Source organism: Taeniopygia guttata, chromosome 4A (assembly GCF_048771995.1).
Source record: "Taeniopygia guttata chromosome 4A, bTaeGut7.mat, whole genome shotgun sequence".
NCBI classification, from domain to species: Eukaryota; Metazoa; Chordata; class Aves; order Passeriformes; family Estrildidae; genus Taeniopygia; species Taeniopygia guttata.
The window spans coordinates 9,838,599-9,859,260 of record NC_133029.1 but is presented as its reverse complement, the minus strand read 5'-3'; the positions used below and the strand labels follow the sequence as shown (position 1 = coordinate 9,859,260).

Below are 20,662 nucleotides of genomic sequence, written 5' to 3'. Positions count from 1 at the left end.
GCACAGTTCTTGCAGTTATCTGGACCTACTTTTGAAGGATTGTTGAGGAAGCTAGTGTAGAAAGTGTGCAGAAGAGATTTTGGAAAGTACTGTAAAAAGAGCCCTGTACTGAAATAATCATTTGCTCCTTTTTATCAGTTGGACCAAGGGCATTTGACACTAGGTGCTCCCCTCAGTTCTCTGTGATCTTGATTTCATTCTAAGGTTGCACAAGTTTTAGGTTTGCTGGGGAAAACGTAGTTCTTTCATACATTGGTCTCTGCTTCCTTTCCAATATTAGTTTGTTCTAATACAAGAGTTGGAGCTTTTTTTTTTTTTTTTTTTTTTTTTTTAAGAAAAAACATCCAGCTTTATTTCAAACTTGCCAGAGGAAGAGAAGCCACAATATTCCTGAATGGTTTCTCTCGGAGTTAATTATTTTTCCTATCTGTTTTAGGAATACTCATTTACTGAACAGTCAAAGACTATTGCTTTTTTCTCCTTCACCTGCTACCACCCTTTACCATGTGCTTGTCCCATCCTCAGAGCTGTGCAGCTTTCTCATGCAGAGAGTGGATTCAAGGTTGGATGAGGCTTTGGGAAACCTGCAACAGTGCAAGATATCCCTCCCCATGGCAGGCGGTTGGAACAAGGTGATCTTTAAGGTCCCTTCCAACCCATACAGTTCTGTGATTTTATGATCAGCCCCAAACATGGTAATTTTTTTTTCCTTAGATTGCACATGGAGATGTATTAAAATACATATTATCTTATTGTGTCACACCTAAAGACCATATCAGTGTCCTGGATGAGAGCTTATACTTGACCATAGAGGCAAACCTTGCTATGATGATTGTCTGTTTTATTCTAGATCATTGATAAATTAAGCTTGATGTAGGTCCAAGAACTGAGGTCACCGTGGGACCTCAATAGAAACGTTCTGACTCAGTGATGATTCCTCATTTACAGATATATTTTGAGACCTTCCGATTTTGTATCCTGTGGGCTCTAAGACCCTGCTGTCCTTTGGCAAAGGCTTCCTCATTTCTGAACCCTATTCAAAATCGCCTTATTCCTCTCATATCCTTCCTTTTCCACTTGATTTCCAAGAGGTCCAAGAACCCTGTCTCTGCCCACTGTGCTCTGCTGCACCAGTGTGTGTCCCTGTCACACAAGGTGCCACAGCTGGCGTCCCTGCCCCCTGTGCTCTCCCATCTGTCGCTGCTCTCCCCCGCTGCCCGAGCCACTGACTCACCCGCTGCACTCTTAAATCTGCCCACTAAACCCTGCTTAGCCTGTAATGTATGGAAAGCATTTTCTGATACACTCTGTGAACTGGCTCTGTATAAACTGCCCTGTAGTGTGATTTTGGGTGCTTTATATTCTGCAATAACAGTGAGTTATTGGAAGAGTTGGCACTTTTAACTCTAAATCTCCTTGAATTTGTCAGTTTAAGGCAGACACTTCACATCATTTCACTGCAGGTTTTAAAAGCAATTTTCTTTTCCCTTTTTAATGGGAACATAACATGGACTAGGACAGCTCTGTTGACATTAAAATTAGAGATAAGTGCAGAGAGAAATATTTAATTAATCTGACTACTACAGATGGGCTAAATGTAATTAAGTTTTCTTCACAATTTCCTATAAGAAAAGAAAATTGTATCTACATATTATAGCCACTTGTCTTTATATATATATATATGAAGTTTATAGGACCTGATTTGGCATAAGTATAAATTAGAAAGTCATTGGAGTTATACCAGTGTTAGATGAAATCAGAAGCTGTGTGTTTCAGGGTTTGTATACCAACACAACAGGAAAATCAGAAATTGGGAAAGAGGTGTGACATTACCTCTTAAGTCCTGTTTGCTGTGAGGTTGAGCATTAGACTGTGAGAATATTATGGCGACATAGCATGTTTCCATCCATCAAGCTACACACCTGGAGTAGGTTCATCAGGATGGAAGTTATTAGTATTTTCACCTGCAGCTGAGGTGGGTTAAGAGCTTGCACTCAAGTGAGTTAAACGCAGCTGACAGATGGAAGCTTCCTAAGGCCTTAGGATGTGATCATAGTCAGTGACATGTAGCCCAAGAGATAATTTAAAGTGCACTTGTACAGGCCGAATCATGGAATTCAAGACCTAGCAAAGGTCTTAATCATTCCAGTTGTGTTTAAATCAAAAATTTATATTTCAGTCCTATTGTGCTTCAAGTTCATGAGAGGTCACCACCAAAGAACAAAGCTGTAGTAAAGTTCAGCAGTTATAGTTTCAAACAAACTCTAATTTTAGGACATAGATAAAAGGATATTTTTGTGCAGTTTTAAGTTATTTTTTCAGTTAATGTGTCACATAGTACTTTTTGGGATGGAAAAACTGAAAATTTTATCATTTAAAACTACAATCAGAGACATGGCAAAGAAAATACAGGTGAGTCCCAACTATAAGGGTTCAATAATGTCATTTAATTGGCATGAGGAAGAGTTAGTGTTGTTGTTTACCCTGTATTAAGAGCACAAAAGCTTTGGGAGGGGGAAAGTCTTGAATTCATTTTTTAAGGACTGATATAATTGTATAAAGAAAAGCCACAAGCAAATTCACAGGCTTCCTGGTCCTGCAGCCACTGAAGCACCAAGATCCCTTCAGTGCAGTTACTGCTGGAGTAAGATAAACCATGTGTGGAGCTATTCTTGGGGGCAGGGAAAGTACAATTTCTTTTAGAGCCCCGTTAGGATTCGCTGCACTTGTTCCCTGGCTGTACCAGAACTGCCTTTCCCATTCCAGCTCATAACTCTCTGTTAGCTTTCTCCTGCTCGCAGACTTAAGGGCATGTTTACCTGTTCAAATATCACTACAAATATCAGTGGAAAGGTCTTAGCATTATAACAGATGCACGATGGCATGGTTTGCACTTGCTCTCATGGAGTGCTTCTGCAGTCTGTTAGCAGTGTGATGTCCATTAAAAAATGCCAAGGAGTCAAGCAGGTGTCCTTTGCACTGGGGCCGTTCCCTCACTGTGGCTTCCCTCAGCATAATTCTCCATTCCTTATCCTTCTTCTTTCACTGTGTCAGCTGACATGATTTCAGTTTATTAAGATGGCCATTCAGCTTATTGAACAGGTAATTTCCTCATGTCCTGCCACTAATTTAGATTCATTGGAAGCTCCAGTAGCTCCAGAAGATCTCTGGAAGGCTCTGCTGAGCTCTTTGCAGGCAAGGTGCCTGTGTCTTGGGGCAGGAGGCAGAACACACTGTTGAGGTGTGGGGACACACAGGGCACTCAGGGGTCACACCACACTCAGTGGTAGCCAAGCTACAATTCGCCTGGTTTTTGGACATACACTTACACAGCTGCTGCACAAACAGGTCTTTGTCTCAAGCTGAAAGTTGCAGCCTGTGAATCCCATTAGTTTCTTTGATAAGATCTCTCTTTTAAATTTGCCTGCATCTCCTTTTATCATTTGTCTTTCATGAATCAATCTTGCTGTTTGTTTTTAAGGAAAATGCTGTTTACTACAAGCTTTGAATTCTTTTCCAAATATGCCTTCAGTCACTTCAGACAGTTATTGTAGCATTCTCCAAGCTTTTCCAAGCACAAAGAAATATATGACTCAGCATAGCCTTGGGTTGATAACCAGTGCTGCTAAAATATTGATGTATTTCTGACCCGTCCACTGGCGTTTTAATAACCTATCCATCACAGAGATATTGAGTCCATATATAAGTAATATGCTATTATTACCCAATATAAATAATACTGATGGGAATGGTTTTCATTGTTGCTGAGCAGCAAGGACTCTCTAGGGATACTTAGAGTTTCTGAAAACCCTGATATATTCGTATTGTCCTGAGTGTGGAAGGCCAAACACTACTGGTACTCAGTGGGTAAAAGCACTCACAGCCTTTCCATAGGTACACTGATGGGTTTCCTTATATAAACACCAGCGTTCCCAGTTAACAGCCTCACTGTCTGCTGCCTGCTATGTATTATGGATAAAATTTGGGCACTTTGAATTAATGCATATGAATAAGCATTAGAGACTCTTGACAGTTGCTGCTGCTGCTGCTTCGTCTCTTCTGAAGTTCCTCTTTGATTCCGTTTGCTTGGATTCCTGGCAACACTAATTAGACTGAACTGAGCCTGTGGTGAATAAAGTCAGCACAGGCAATATTTAAGGAGACACTTAAATAGCATTTTTTACTTTCTGTGAAAATGTTCTGAACATAGATCTCACAGCTCCATCTCTGGCTTGCACTCACTGGGATCAGTATAGACAGAGCAGGAGTGCACTGATACACACACACCCCTCTGGGTAGCTCTGCAGCAGTGAAAATTAAAGTTATTGGTACTTACAGAATTATAGAATAACCTGAGTTGAACAGGACCCACAAGAATTATCCAGTTGTGGCTCCTGACCCTGCACAGGACAGCCCCAAAACTTACACCATGTATCTGAGAGTGTTATCCAAACACTTCTTGAACTCTGCCAGGTTTTGCGCTGTGACAACTTTCCAGGAAAGCCTTTTCCAGTACCCTACGCCTTCTGGGTGAAGAACCTTTTCCTAATATCCAGTCTAAACCTCCCCTGACACAGCTTCATGATGTTCCCCCGAGTCCTGTCACTGGTCACCAGAGAGGAGAGATCAGTGCCTGTCCCTCTGCACGTGTTGAAGACCACAATGAGGTCTTCCTCAGTCTCCTCCAGGCTGAACAAGCCAAGTGACCTCTGATGTTCCTTTTAGGGCTTCCCCTAGAAGGCTTTCACCATCTTCATAGCTCTGCTTTGGACATTTTCTAATGGCTTTATATCTTTCTTATGTTGTGGTGCCCAAAACTAAGCACAACATGTCTAATCTAGAGATTACATTTTCATGTCACTGAGCAAGTGCATCATTAGGATGTGTTTGTGAGCATGTCTGCATACATGTTCATGCACCATATAAGCATCTACACCACTTCTTGTAATATTCTGGGTTTGACATTAGCATAAAATTTCAAATCTGTTTGTTTACATTAAACAGGTAGTTAATTTCAGTACATCATCTGCATGTGTGAAAAAAGATTTAAAGTGTTATAGCTCTGCTCATTTAATGAACTTTTAAGCAGAAGAATATCAATTGTAAGTTTTATTGCTAGTTGTTTTCCTCACCAGAACTTAATGATAGTGGATGGTTTATTAAAATAACTAACATCAGCAACATTGGAGGTAGAATCTGATAGAATTTTTTATTTTCATAGCCAGTTAATAAAGTGTCTCAGTGGTTTAATAGAAAATAAGCTGCTGTGCAAGTCGTTGTGTTCTTCATTGGTGAGGTGGGGAAGCCACCACTGCTGGTGTGAACCACTTTGTTCTTTGTCCCCTTACCAGTGTCGCCATGCAGTGCCTCTTTATTGACCTTGGGTGCTCCTGAAATTGTATCTAGACAATTTGTACCAATTGTGAACACAGATCCATTTTCAGGAACATGAGTTATTGTGATATTGCCATATTTGTGCTCATGAATTGCAAGTACTGCAAGGGTGGATGAGAAGAATGGAGATGCTGGGATTTGAAAAGCAGGTGACAGAGGTGTTTGTATCAGGCACAGAATATATTACTTGTTTAATGTTCTTGCAATTAACTTAGAGCTGAAAAAATGCCTTTTTCATTTCCAACTGGTATTTTATTTTATTTTATTTTATTTTATTTTATTTTATTTTATTTTATTTTATTTTATTTTATTTTATTTTATTTTATTTTATTTTATTTTAACGATGATACAAGTATTCTGCAGCACATGGAAAGCTCAAATGCGAAACATATGAAATGCACTCACTGTGCAGCATTTTGCCAGATATAGAAAGTAGAGAGATCTGTCTTGCTGGAAAGTAGCCAGTGGAGAGGCAGGTCCATAGCCACAGGTCCATTGCCAATTTTTTTGGCTGCTGAAGGTGATCATGCCTGTAGTAGAGAGATTGCTGCCCAATGTGTACATCAGAAAATGTGCTGTACCAAGCACAACATGAGCCTTCTATGACTGCAGCAGAAGCATAGGTAAGGAAGTAATTTCACACCACTTGTGACATCCCTTCCATCATATTGAATAAGGAATAGATATATATATAAATGTATAAGCAAGAAAATGTCTTTTGTTTGATGGAAAACTTTGTGTGATTCCATTGACACACACTCCTGACCCAATAAATATTAATATCATTCCATATAGAAGGCTTCCTGAAGAAATCTATTCCCCAGGAAAGGAATGGGAAAATCTTGTCCTAGTTTTGTGATTTATTGCAATGCAGATAGGAGTGCTGTGACTGAAAACAGAGGAGCTTGTTTTGGCATGCTCTGACTTCTCTTTGAGGTTGTTTAAATTATTGAAGAGTACTATGAAGTGTTTTCTATCCTGAAGTCGATCTTTGTGAATTCTGTTTTAGCAGTAATATTAAACATATTTTGATTTTCTAATTCACTTTCAAAACAAAAATCCCAGTTCATCATTATCCTTGCATACAAAAGAAGGTACCTGGAGGATGGGAAACCATAATCTCAGACTCATCAAAATGCAAATCACTTTATTATATAAATCTGGAGTGTACTGTGAATGTGCCTGTCTTTCATATAAAATAAATTTTAAAAATGCTAACAACAAACCAAAACCATTTACACATCTGTAATACATTTTAGTCTGCACCTACGCTGTGATGCACTTTGGGGTAATTGACAGTAAAAATTTCATTGTACAGGGATCTCCTGCTGTATGAATTACAGTGTTTGCTGTTTGTAGTTGTTTGTTCATACTCCTGACTGTTGTCTCCTGAGATTTAAAAGAAACCCTGCTGATTTACTAACACAGTGAGCTTTTTAATAGTTAGTTCCTGAAAAGGAAATTTAACTAAAATTGTGACCATTGGTTGAGAACTGACTAATGTATTTGTAGCAGTTTCAAGTGAATGAATTTGACAATATAGTTTATAAACAAGATTTATTTAGCATATTTTTTTCTGGGATATTCTCCTGAATTAAAAATCTCATTTCAAATAGGATTGGCTTGTTGAAAATTTTATCCTCACCTGCACTTACTAATACAATTTGCATTATCACAACCTGCCTCCATATGTAGCTTGTGATTCTGTACCAGCTTGTACCTAGTCCATTTTGATGGATATTGTGCTAAATTATAGGAGTTTTCTTTCAAGGTCTTAGATTTGGATTTTCTTAATTTTTTTTCTTTTTAATTGTTTCATTTAAAACCAATGTCTTGAATGAGCCTAAAGTGGAACAAAGATTTTGTTTTGGCTTAAGAGTTCCCTGTTTGCCCGGAAACAGGTGTTTTATTATTTTACTTCTCTACAAAATTATAAAAATATTTTTCAGTTCTATGTAAGTCAGTTTCTCTTCTAAATTTTGGTTGATTGGAGAAAAGCTGGAAATTGCATTATTCAGACAATTGTAGTTAATTATCCTAAAATACACACGGTAGTCTGAGCCAAATACATGGTTTTAAGAGTCCACAGAGAAGCTGCTGCTTCTGCACCTCCTGCCTTACTGCCCATGAAGCATCTTCTCTGAGCCTAACATGTGTCTTCTCTTTCATTCTGCATGGTTGTGGGAGGAGATTGAAATCAATTCCCATCTGATCAATCAAAATAACTTTTTTGTTAATGTACCATGAGAGAGAAAGAGAACCCATTAATGATGGTCTGTGACCTAGAACACTTCTCCTTTGCATTAATAATACTAATTTGGGTAGGAGTTTCTCTGATGACTTCGTAGCCTTTGTTGCCTGTAAGCTGCTCCTGCTGAATGCAGCACTTGGTACTTTTGTAGTGGTGTTAGGACACACGCCAGTCTCAAAGTGGCTTGTTCAGATGTGCTTCTGGGACTTCACACCTCCTCATGGGAAACCTCCCTGTTGTACACCTGGGAGGCTGGAGAGGCAAATGAAACCAGGTGCAAGTAATTCAAACCAAAACAACTCCATTAGCAGAACCTGGAAGAGGTTATAAGGCAGTTATGTTGCTGACAAGTAAGCTGCAAAGAAAAGGGGAAAATTGAGTCTGATTGGAAGATGGAGAGCTGCTTTCCCTTTCCTTGGTTTCTTTTTGTGTACAGCCTGAATGCACTGTGTTGTCACCAGGTATGTAAGCTCTTGACCAAAGCAGAGGAAAATGAGGACTCTATTAGAAAAGTATTCTAGTATTTCTGTGACCTTCCACTTTTATTTCTTATATAAATGAGAGAATCAGGTCAGCTCAGTTCCCACATCTAATAGCTTGTTGACAAGGAAAAAATTAATCAGAATTGCTAGTGTGGAATAAATTACTCCAAAATAGCTTCCCCATAGATACTGTTATTCTGAAATATGTGCTCCTTTTTTCTGGTTAGCACAAAATCTGCTAGACCAATGTTTGTCAAGTTTCTCAGGTGGACAGTGATGAGCTTGTAGAAATTGGCATTTTCCAGAAAATCTGTTGATTCCTCAAACAAGACTTGTCACTGCCATAATCTTTCCCCTGGCAGAGCCACTAGCAGTACAAACCACAGCAAGAGATTTCAATGTCTTTATGACATTTTCAAGTCTAGTAGAATTCTTTAATGTTTGTGGTCTTGGATGATGTGCTGAAATGCATCTGTAGCTTCTTGCTTTTCAGTTCACTTATAAAGAATACAGAAAGCTTCATTCCTTGGACAAAAATATAGATGAAACAGTATTTTTTTTCCTTGCAATTCCAAGCATGCTATTCAACTTTCAACCCAAAACACTATTTTTTTTTTTTTCCCATCAGAACACACTGAAAATTACTCTGGATTATGTTCTGAACTCCTCCATCCCTTCCTGTGTGCTTTTGTTTAGACTGGAGGCCCCTTTATTGTTTTAGCTTACTGACTTCCTAGCAGATTTCAGTTGCTTCTTAGGCTTTCATGAATAGAAAGTGACTTTTACACTCAAAGTCAATAAACTGACTGAGTATGTAATTTAGCCAATTTGGACATCTAAGCTACTGATAAAAACAATTAAATGTCAATAGCCCAATTTTAAGTTTTATTTAGGTGTTCAATTTAGATGTAATTCAGTGCTTCAGTTTTCGTCATACACTTTAGATATTTAAGTAACTTAATTTCACCCACAAATGTTGCTGCAAGTTTGTCCATGAAGAAATGTGGATTTCTGAAAAAAATCTATGATTTCTTCTATTTTTCATACTTGACAATGCACAGAGGAGGAATAGTTTTATTTTCACTTTCCAAATTTGCTTTCATGGTGCAAATATCTGTAGAGAAGACTGTAACTGTCTGGTCACTGGGATAGAAGCTGAATCAAGGTGTGTATTCGTGCTGCAGGTGTAGTTAGGATTTTTACCCTTTCTGGATCATTCTGATATTGCAACCAATAAATGAAAAGTAAATATCCTAAACCACTTGGAAGACCACTGTAGGGCTTAAAACAGAAGTTAGACAGCTATAACGAGTACATTTTTTCACTACTGCAGTTAGGAGAATTGGGTAAGTTTCAGACCTTGTTGTTGGAGACTGGTTAGTGAGTGTATGTCCCACCTGGGGTGACCAGGCAGTGCTGACAATAAAGGTCTGTTAGAGGGAGCAGCTGCACAGTGTGGGTCGCATTGCACTGATAAATGAATTGTAGTAACTTTCTTCTGCCTAGTCTGCAGGGAAAGACTGTCCTGCTCTTCCCTTTTCACTTAGTTTGTAGGGTCTCACTGAGTGAGGATTTGGTGAGGTGATACAGTGTTAATGACTGAGACAGATAACCCTCCTGGACTAAGCATATACATTAATGCTTTATTGAATGTGACTCTGTCATGATCAGCATGTCTTCACATTGATTACATCCCTCCTGTGCCCTCTGATAATAAATGTGCTGTTTTATTCTTAGAACTGCTCAATTTCCTGAAGTTTCCATTCTTTCCATTTTAGATGGCTTGACAGACTGTGTAGACCCTGACTGTTGTCAGCAAAGCAATTGTTACTCAAGTCCTCTCTGCCAGGGTTCACCTGATCCCCTTGACCTTATTCAGCACAGCCAACCACCCTTCTCTCAGCATCCTCCAAGGCTCTTCTATGATCGAATCAGATTCCTTATTGGGAAGGAAAGCACTCATGTAATCCCAGGAGATGTCTCCTTTGAGAGCAGGTGAGTCTTCTTTTAAATGAAAGACTTTTCTGAATATTGAGAACTGCAATTAAATTATTTAACCAGGAAAAAAAATGGGGATACCTGGTTAGCTGAGAATCCTTCACCAGTGCTCATAAAATACTTAAGAGGGTAGCAAACTTTAAAGTCCCAACAGCTGATGATCTTGGTTACCAGATTGTTGTTGCTACCTGTCTGGTTGGTGGAAGTTTCCCACCAACACAATCTACTGCTCTTATTAACAAGACTGACTGTTGTGGAAGGTAAATTGTCTCATACTCGAAAAATCAGCAGGGGATGTTCAGCCCTTCCTGCTGTGCATATGTAAGGGCAGAATGCAGAATGACAAGTTGGATTCATATCTGCTGTCTTCAGTTACCTTTTTGCCCAGTACAATTTGATTGGTATTTACAGTGCAATGAATTTAATATGTGTCACGTATAATCTAGACACATAATTTTAAAACTTCCTTGGTTTTGCTACACCTTGATAAAGCAGTGTGGAGTTTACTAGTTTGTGCTGCCAGTTATTATACAAAGAGTAGAGTGATGCCTGAGTGTTTGTGAGATTGGCTTTGCCCTTTAACAGGAAGGAGCTGTGCAGTAGAAAAAGGGCACTTACTTGCTCAGAAAACCTGGTAACATATTTTCTTGGACATTTGGAATAGAGGAGCACATAAGATTTTATACTGCAGTTCACTTGGGAAGCTATAACTTACATGCTGACAAAGAGATTCACAAATCATCCACATCACCTGACTATTACCCTGTCAACTAGGCCTATGCATTAGATAAACCATGTTCCAGTAATAAGCACATAAGAATTTATTTTCGCAGTGCATAGCGCTTAGTTTACAACCTCAACACAATCCTGTACACAAATTCAGTGCACTTTTTTCTTCAGCATTCATTTTTAATAAAGTAAATTTGTAAACAGTCATTATTGATCTGAAATGCCTAAACATTTAATCACTATCAATAATGTAACAGGATGTTATAAATATGTAGAGCAGTAGGCCATGAAGATGAACTCCATGAGAAGCATCCACCACTGGTGGGTCTCTTAGAGTGTGGCACTTATGAATGAGGCCTCTCTACTTGGGGCAGGGTTCTTGGCTGGTTCTGTGTGCAGTTTAAACCAAAATTCACCACTGAAAAATTTTCCTCGTCAAAATGCCTCACACTGGGGAGTTTCAAGAGAGGAGGTGGGTGCTCAAGTTGCCTGTACAGTGTTCTGTGACACTGCAAATGTTAGCAGCCAGATTGTACATAATCCCATCAACGTGCTTTTCTAGATATAAGGAATTGATCTTTTAAAGCTATCATTGATGGGATTTAACTTGGATTTAAAAGCTTTTTCTGAGTATTTCATTTCTTTACCCTGATACCTGCCATGCCTTTGAAGACTGAAGAGCAGTGAAGTTCCATGTGGGAGCAGCAGCCCACCCTCACCATGGCTTCTGACTTCTGCTACTGAGGAGTAGAACTGCTGGCATTGGTGTATCACTGACACCCAGATACCATTTCCTCCCACTGTAGACAAATTCATCATTAGCTTGAGAAGATCTTTGGGATTCAGATGAGGATGGCTGCATCTTTGGAGTCAGGGCAGTGCCTGGAGACTCGTGCTGGGCTGTGTCTCTGAGGCTTGTCAGCAGTAATCTGCAATGTGCTGGGCACCCCAAAGGGTTTCTCAGTCCACGTTTTGCTTATCCTTTACTCTTCCAGGCTGTTGAAATATTGTTCATCCATAAGTCAAATATTATTAAAAACTGCCAGAATTCTACTCAAGGATGAGAGATAAGCAGGGTCTCTGAAAGAGGCAATAGCTAAACTGTGGTGTTTCTGTTTAGAAATCTTCCTCTGACATTGCCAATCTGACTGTCATCTTGTGTCAGTTCTTCTCCTGGGAATTAAGATTACTGAAAAAAATATAGAAAGACAACTGCTGCTACAGTAACAAACATCAGAAATCTGTGATCCAGCCTATCTGGAAAGAATGCTTGAGGGGTTTTAATCTCCTTTGGGCTATTGCTGAAAAGGCTGTGTCTAGGCAGATGATATTAACTCATGGCTGCCTGCAATGCCACTGATTTTATAACATTGATGGTTCAGCATGAAATGTTGGAAGGATTGGATGTAATAGTGTCATATATTTATTTCAGAGTACTGCCATCCATTCCCACTGGTGCTCCAATTTTGCAAAGCCCTATATGCCTTTTTTTTTTTTTTTTTTAAATTTCCCTTTACAAGAAATCTCTGGGGCCATTAGGAGCATTAAGGAAGAGACATCTATCCAGTGTTTTTAGTCTTCTGATTCAAATGACATTGTGCAGTGTTTTACTATACCACAGGTCAGTGGAACTCTAGTATGGGTGATGTTTGCATGATGTTTTATCTTTTGCTGGAGACAAAATTATGTTGATTAGATCTTGGAAAGCTATCAAAAATGGTGAAGATTATCTCTGTCCTTCAGACTGCAAGTGTCTGGTCTCTGCCATATCCTGGAATTTTCCAAATAATCTGAAATACTAAAACTAGTTGTTCTGACTGCTGCTGAGACATCTATCCCTCTGCATTTGCATCTTGGACTTTACTTAGGTCTAATATTTAAACATTTTACTTATACAGTACAGACAGGATGTTGCATGAGCCATAGCTAAAGACTACACCAAAAATAATGTCAAGGGGCTACATGTTTGCAAAGCATTTTACTTTTTGTTATGTCAAAGCTATGTCATATGCACTGGGTTTTCACAAACTCCCACTTGAACTGTGACATGCTGAAAGGCAGATTAGAGATATTCTGGATAAATGGAAATGTACTTGCTTACATCAGGCATGGTTTTAACCTGCATGTAGCAGGGTGTAGCAGATTATAATGTTTTTGTCAACTTCTGTTTTCAGGAAAGATTTTTGCTTGTTTCTTTGCTGAGGTTTTTTGGTTTGTTTTGTTTTAATGCATGCTGCTGGCAAGCTATTTGACTCACTGCAAATTGCCCACGAAAAGGGTCCAGTGTATGGTACTGAATTAATTACCCTTCAAATGCTGCTTACAGCAACATTGTCAGCAGGAAGAAATGAATGTACCTCACTAGCCTTCAGCTTCATTTCTCTCATTGAAGATTTTAATCAGAAAAGTAATACAGTAAATGACATCTTCTGGTAATGTGACACTTGCAAATTCACAAGCTGCTTGACAGAGTTCCATATCTGAGCCTAATGCCTCAGCCTGAGGTGCTTATTGGAAACTTAACATGCAAACAAAAGCAAAAAAATAGCAGGTAAGTAGCAGCAGAGCAAGGCAAAATGGTGGTAAAATAATAAAATGCTTTACAAGTACAGAAATAATACCTCTGAAATTTAAACTTCTGTTCATATTTTAAATTAGAGATGTCAGACAAGCTGCCTGACAGCAGAGACCTGAGATCCACAAGGTAGTGAGTTCTTCAGTTACTCATTGAACGACCCATGAAGCAATAACACAGGAATCCTACTTCTTTTAGGCCACATGCAACCCCTGGGAATCTCAGCTTCCTCTCAAAAACCAACTGCTCCCTCTGGAGTTGCAGATTTAGTACAGCTTGCCAGGGGACTGGGAACATTTTTAATGCATTTGAAAACACTAAGGCAGCTTATCAGGGACATGTTCTTGCCCAGCTTCACCAAATTAGAAAAGACATGTTTGCACTTACTTTCAAGTTAAAACAGCTCGGAAAGCCTTGGGTCTGAGATTATGCAATCATCACAAATAGGTGGCTGTTGGACAGATAGTACAAGTTATCCCCCGTGAGAAAGCAAAGCAGGGCGGCTACAAGAGTGTGGAATAAGTCTTAGAGGCAGAAAGTACAGTGCATTGAGGAGACATCCTGATCTTTAGAGGTTTCTCTGCTCAAATGAAGAGAAGCAGTGAGTGGTAGCAAGGTCTCCAGCTCATCAGGGAAGAGGACGGATGTTGAGGCAGGGAAGCGTGAAGTGGCAGTTGCCTGTGAAGGGACCCCACTGCAGGGAACGTGCCCTAAAAGCTGTGTAAGGGAAGGAATTGAGTGAGATTCTCTGTTCTGTGAGCAGCAGAGCTGCAGGGAACCTGCGTGCCAGCATGCCTGGGGACACGGGCTGTGCTCTGGGAGCTGCCAGGGCTCTGGGAAACAACGGGGAGCTGGCTGCAGGCTGGGCTCTTGGTTACCTCCCTGATAAGGAGCCTTGGAGACTCATGCTGGTCATGAAGGAACTGAAAAATGTTTTCATAGCTGCAGTAAATGCCAGAATTAAAGCTAATTCTGATAAAATGCTTAGTCAAAGATTTAGTAGGTTCTGGTAATTCAAAAAGAGGCCAGATAAGACTCTTCAACTTAGAGTAGGTCATAAAGAAACATTAAATAATGAGGACAAATGTAGGAGCACAGAGGTAGGCTTAGGACATTTAAAATCTAAGAGATTAGAAAGACAATCCAGAACAGATAAATGTAGAATAATGAGGTTTATGTGTCTTTATCACATACCGTAAATATGTGTGGCTTGTAAAGAATGATGAATAAAAAAGAAAGATAAGTCTCTTAATATTATTTATGAATAATGGGAAGTAAAGTGAATGAGTGAAGGAAAGAAAGACCATGGATGAAATAATGGGGATTTTGATGAGCTTTTATCATACAAATCTGTGTGCTTGATAAAATATGAGGACAGAGTAGTGTCAGAAGACAGGTCTGTGTGGAATGAACAAACAGGAGTGCAAGAATAATGGCACTGAATAATGATTACTCCCAGGGGTCTCACCCTCACTCCTAAGTGTGTTGTAAATATATGGAGTGCATTAATAAAAGTATTTTAAAAAAATGCACATCTGTTGATGTTAGAAATATGGGAAAATAATATAAACAAGTATTTTCTGCTTGAAGAAATCAAAGAGTAATTTAACCTGGCTGTTTTTTTGAGTGACTCTTGTGAGCCTGTTGAAACAAACAAGAGCTCAATTGCCTTCAGTGGATCAGCAGATTTTGGGCTACAAATAGGGCCACAACCAGTTTATTTAATGTAAAAAACAAAACAGGTGATAAATCAGAACTCTTGTTTTGCATATTGGCAGTTATGCAGTATCTCCCATTCCTCTAGGATTTATCAGCATCTTTTCATGGCCTGGGAGCATGGAATTCCTATTAGCAACTGTGGTGAACGGTGTACTGGCAAAGATTTTAATTTTTACCAGTTTTGTTTTCTCAAGTCATAGTCAGATGGGTCTGATGATATCATGGTGATAAATCAGTGTCCTGTTAGTGGCTTAGGAGAATGGGATCTTAAGCATGTCAAAATTTTCAGAAATTTATGTTCTCCCATTTTTGCATATGATTCCATTGGATCATGGTCAATTAATCTCTCTAGGTGTATTTTTTTAATTCATATGTAGACTCCTAAATAAATTTTGTCTGAGGAGCTATTAGATTTTTTCCTTTAGATTACATATTAACTCTGCAGTGGATGTCTGTTGAGGTTTGCTACAAATTTTCAAATTGAGAAAGAAACATAACTGCCTAAATTTATACTTGTCATTTCTCTTGAGTAATTAATGCCAGTTAACTTCATAAGTATTGTATGGATTTTCAGCATAAATGTCTTTATGCTACCAAAAGACTTCTGCATACACTGTTCACTTCATTATGATCTCAAGCCGCAGTTCCAGGAAATAGCTGCAGTAGTTTCATGAGTTTTCAAGATCTGGGTTCATTCAGGCAGTGGAGGTGTGGTGTAGCTGACAGCCTGGAGCAAAAATACTGGGAGGAATATCAGTGGAATGTAGCTGTGTAAGCCCTTAGAAAATCCCCCTAAATCCTAATCTACATCATAAAGATATTTTACATCTTACTTCTCATCCTTAGGAGAAGTGATTACTGTACGTTTCTTTATTCAGATAGGTAAGAGGCTAAAGCTAAGAAAAGGAGTAATTTCTTCACCATTTCAGTGGCTAAGGTGAAAGCAGGGGTCTGAAAGGACGACAGTAGGGGTTCAAATTGGACAGTAGGAAGAACTTGCCATGAGTAGAGCACTCATACAGAGGCATTGGAATGGGTAACTTGGTGAGCTTATAGAGTTAGACAAGCATCTGTCTGGACTGATGTAGGCATAGTTGATCTAACCCGAGGCAAAGGAATGGACAAGATAAAGTCTTGTATTTCCTTTCAGCTCTCATTTTCTATGATTCTGTGATCCTGTTAGCCTCCGATTAGACACACTTAGTAATGAGTTCACTTTCCTGTCCATTGACTTTGATGTCTTCTGCTGTGCTGCCATGTTCCAACCTCTTCACTGAAACGTGAGGCTAAAGTGGAAAGTGGGTGCAAGTCCAATGCATCCCAGAGGGAATTTAGAAGAGCATCACATGTAGTGGGTGATTGAGGAAAATATGTTATACCTGATTAGGCACCCTGTGAATTTACCTATATAACTTTCTGAAGTTCAGTGAAGCCCGTGTGTCTCACTGCTGCCTTATCACATTAGTTCAGCTTTTTTCTAATAGACAGCAATGCCCTATACCTGCCTATACCTAGCAGCAGAGAATGAGTTTTCATTCTCTTCTTTCACAAACCATCACTCCCTAGAGCTGCAGCAAGCTAAATCGCACTATCAGTGAAACCTTTGAAGTGCCATTCAGTGGCAGAATAAATAGTACCCTAAAATATGTGAGGAAACAGGAATATATTCTCTCTATACCAACAGTTCATGGGAGAGTCTGTGTGTCATCCTTATGAGAGAATACCTTTTCAAATCAGTCTTTTGGGCTTGTATGACTTCTCTTCCAAAAATCAGCAGTCACTCTGATATCAGGGTGGTTCTGTCTGTCTGGAACCAAAGTACAGCCCAGTTTCTGAAATCAATCCTCTTCTCACCCTCCTCATGTTTTAACGTGTTGTTGCCTTCTACTCTTGTTACAGACGGGCGTGTGTCATCCGGGGCCAGGTTGTAGCAATTGATGGGACACCTTTGGTTGGAGTGAACGTCAGTTTCCTGCACCACAACGAGTATGGATACACCATCAGTCGGCAGGATGGAAGGTCAGGCTTTCATGTATTATCCTCCACTGGTTTAGGTTTGTGTAGTTAAGGCCATCTGCCAACTTCTGTTCATGTACAAAATTTTCATAGACATCACAGTTCACAGTGTGGCTTGAGGATGACGTCTGGCCGCCTGCTCTGGGAGCAGAGTTGATTGGAGCTCTCTGTAGTGAAGGGACCAGAGAAGAAAGAGAAGAAAAAAACCTAAAGTGCAACAAAATTACAGTGACATTTAAACTCCTGGAGTCAAAATGTGCCAGGTCTACTGTAACAATACCTTCTTGACCTTGGAATATTTTCACAAGTCAGGCTTTCCAGGAAATATCCAGTCTTCCTGCTTTTTTTTGTCGTTGTTGTTAAATGCAAATCATCCAAGCAGTTTATTGAGGTGTCAATGAAGTCAAATCCTTTAGTTGATCACCTGAGGCACACAAGGAAAAGTGGGAACAGACTCTTTCCAAATGGTTAAATTGCTGTTCCATAACCAGCCCTGGCTTCCCCTTCTTTCCCACCCTTACAGGTCTGAGTTCATTTCTGAAAGCAGGTGAGGTTTCAATATATTCTATATTGCACTCCAGGGCTGGCCATCCATGCAATAGGGTCATGACTTGCTCTTGAACTTCAATTAAGCTCTTCAGGGCAGTTTAAGACTTCATCTTCCTTGGCTGGATTGTGAATTACAAGAAATCTGAAGCTGTCTGAAGCTGTCTTCTAGCAGGGAAAAAGTGGTGCAATTTGTCACTGTTTCCACAATTTTTTTTTTTTTTTTTTTTTTTGTTTGGCTTTGCCAAGTTATAGAAGTAAGGAGTGTGCATATTTATTTCACCTCAGTTTATTGACTTTCAAATCACACTACTGAAAGTTGGTAATTATTATTTCCTCCTTACGCTAGCCTGGATAAAGTTGTTGCATTAAAATATGCTACCTGTATTTTGCTGTGAATGTAATCGGTGTCATTTGGGAAATGTGATGAGATATGCATAATTAAGTCTGACTTCTTATCACAGTTTGTTACCATCAAAAACTTCCATAATAGATGCATTCAGTAGTACACAGAGTGAAGTAGCTATTTCCATATTACCTTGTGTTGCCTGACTGTGGATGTCAGAAACTCTGGAAATTGAGGCTGTACATCATACCTTTTATATCCCACTGTTTTTCAGCCCAGATGTGCCAAAGGTTCTTCACAGTTAGCTCCCAGAGGATCACCCTCTTTGTGTTCAAGAGCTGACTCAGTTCTCAGTGCAATTAATCACCATCTTTCCCAAAAATTTCATATCCTGTGCAGGGAGGTCATATGCTCAGTGTACTCAACCTTTTCCTTCTGCTGCTTTTAGAAGAGGGGAAAGGGTTATGTTAATAGAGCTAAGGCCTCACAGGCTTTAAGCCTTATTCTGCATGCTCTTCCTGCATAGATGATGAGTGGCATTTTTTTTCTGGGATAGGAATGTCTTTTCATATAAACCAGAGCAACTGGGTTGACACTTCTGCTACAGATGGCTCGTTAGTATTGGTGGTAGCTGATAAATAGAGGGGGAGAGGCCAAGTAACAGTGAAATTCTGTGCCTTGGTGTTGATGCATAAAGGAAGAAAGCGCACAGAGGTAAAGCTTCTTTGTGGATACCGAGGTGATACAAGGAATGTACACTTGAATGATTTCACATACTAAATTAAGAGCTGTAATAACGAACATAAAGTTTTTGTTTGTAATGCATTCAAAGGTGTGGTAATATGATGAAAAAAAACAAAAAGAAACAAAACTATTTGTTTTCTCTTTTCCAGTTTTGACCTTGTGGCTGTTGGAGGAATCTCTGTCACTCTAGTTTTTGACAGATCTCCTTTCATATCTGAAAAAAGAACACTTTGGTTGCCTTGGAATAGATTTATCATTGTTGACAAAGTTGTAATGCAAAGAACAGAGTCGGACACACCATCTTGTGACATCAGTAGTTTTATCAGTCCCAATCCAATTGTACTCCCTTCCCCCTTGACAGCATTTGGAGGGTCCTGTCCTGAAAGAGGAACTGTTATTCCAGAACTACAGGTAATGAAAAGACTTATAAATTAAGTTTGTTCTGTTGCAGAACCAAGTTTAGGCAATCTTCAAAGACAGTGAGCAAGGAACTGCTGTAATGTCATTCACTTGGCAGAATACCACCAATGCATATCTATTTGGCACTGTTTAACAGGATTCTGTTGTCTTTATTCTTTCTTTACTTTTTAATATTTAAAAGTGCTTTATTTCTTACTTTCAAGTAGAAGAAAGTGGGGAATGCTGACATGAATTATTATTGAAATCCTGATTTGTTGGTAGTGATGCACAAAACCATTCCTACTTACAGATGAGCAGTACAACTTCCCAAACATCAGTGTGAGATATGATGCTTTGAGCATTCCTAGGGATGTTTCATCCATTCACAGCTTTATGTCAGATTCTTGGGTATTATTACTTTAATTACTTATTACCAAGGCAGAGCAAGCAATTTTAACATGATCTTTAGAACTTCTTTTTTAATTTCAATGTATTTTTTCTTGACACTGCCTTAAGTGTTTAAAAGGAGTTTCTAATTAACCTTGTAATTACCTGTTGTTTTACTTGGGACTTAAAAGACATTGTGAGAGTCAAGCACACAACAAAACACAGCTCCAGTCATATTAATGCCCTTAATTAATTCCCTTTAGTATGTTGTTTGAGCAGGTAGATTTTAAAGGATATGACCTCTTCTGGGTTCTCTTTTAATTTCACCAAGCAAGCCTGGAAGATACTTTGGGGGAGTACCTGCATCCTCATAAAAGTGTTGCTACTTTATTCTACATGTGAGACACCTCTGCTTGAACTGAATTATGTCTAAACACCTCCATAACTATTATCATAACTATTATCATCAACTATCATCCAGTTGATGGTCATAGCATTGCTTCACAGAATGTACTAAGTGAAACTAATGAACATAAATTAAGAATAACTGCTGCACACCAGTAAGGAAAAACTGGGTCACAGTGCTCCACATGAGGTATGCCTTGGGCTTCTTTGAACAGTGGGGTACTCAAAGATGCAGTCTACTCAGAAACCCCTCCCCAGTTCTTTACTTTTTTTTCTTTTCTTTTGTCATTGGAGGTTTCTTAGGGTGTTGAGTTTCATTGTATGGTTGTGGGAATGAGCAAAAATTAACTGAGAAGAGTAGGAGACAGAGATACATTAGCATGTATTAATGTATGAATATTTCTTCCTACTTTTATATTAAAAAAATGAAAAGTAATGTCAGCTGTATGACAGAGAGGGCAGCTGGGATGTCAGCAGGAAAGAAGGGGAACACTGCAAATCAGGAACAATAAAGGGAGCAGGATTTCCCTGGCAACACTACATTTCATATGTTGAAACGACAAGTGCTGGCAGGCCTCCAGCTGTACTGCAGTAATGCTGTGACAGTGATACTGTTGCAGTGTGTAAATAAAATTAGTTGAAAGTTAATCTATTGTTAAATAAGGAAAATT

At 39.1% G+C, this 20,662-nt stretch overlaps 1 protein-coding gene across 22 annotated transcripts in view; it reads left to right on the top strand.

Moving 5' to 3' along the window:
* Nucleotides 1–20,662, top strand: part of TENM1 (teneurin transmembrane protein 1) — an 873,984-nt gene that overhangs the window by 783,856 nt on the left and 69,466 nt on the right. For all 22 annotated transcript variants that reach the window (XM_072929129.1, XM_072929141.1, XM_072929139.1 and 19 more), the window contains 3 exons: nt 9,906–10,122; nt 17,048–17,167; nt 18,950–19,211. In XM_072929129.1, the coding sequence (XP_072785230.1) occupies nt 9,906–10,122; nt 17,048–17,167; nt 18,950–19,211 (599 nt within the window). The remainder of the gene's footprint in view (nt 1–9,905; nt 10,123–17,047; nt 17,168–18,949; nt 19,212–20,662) is intronic.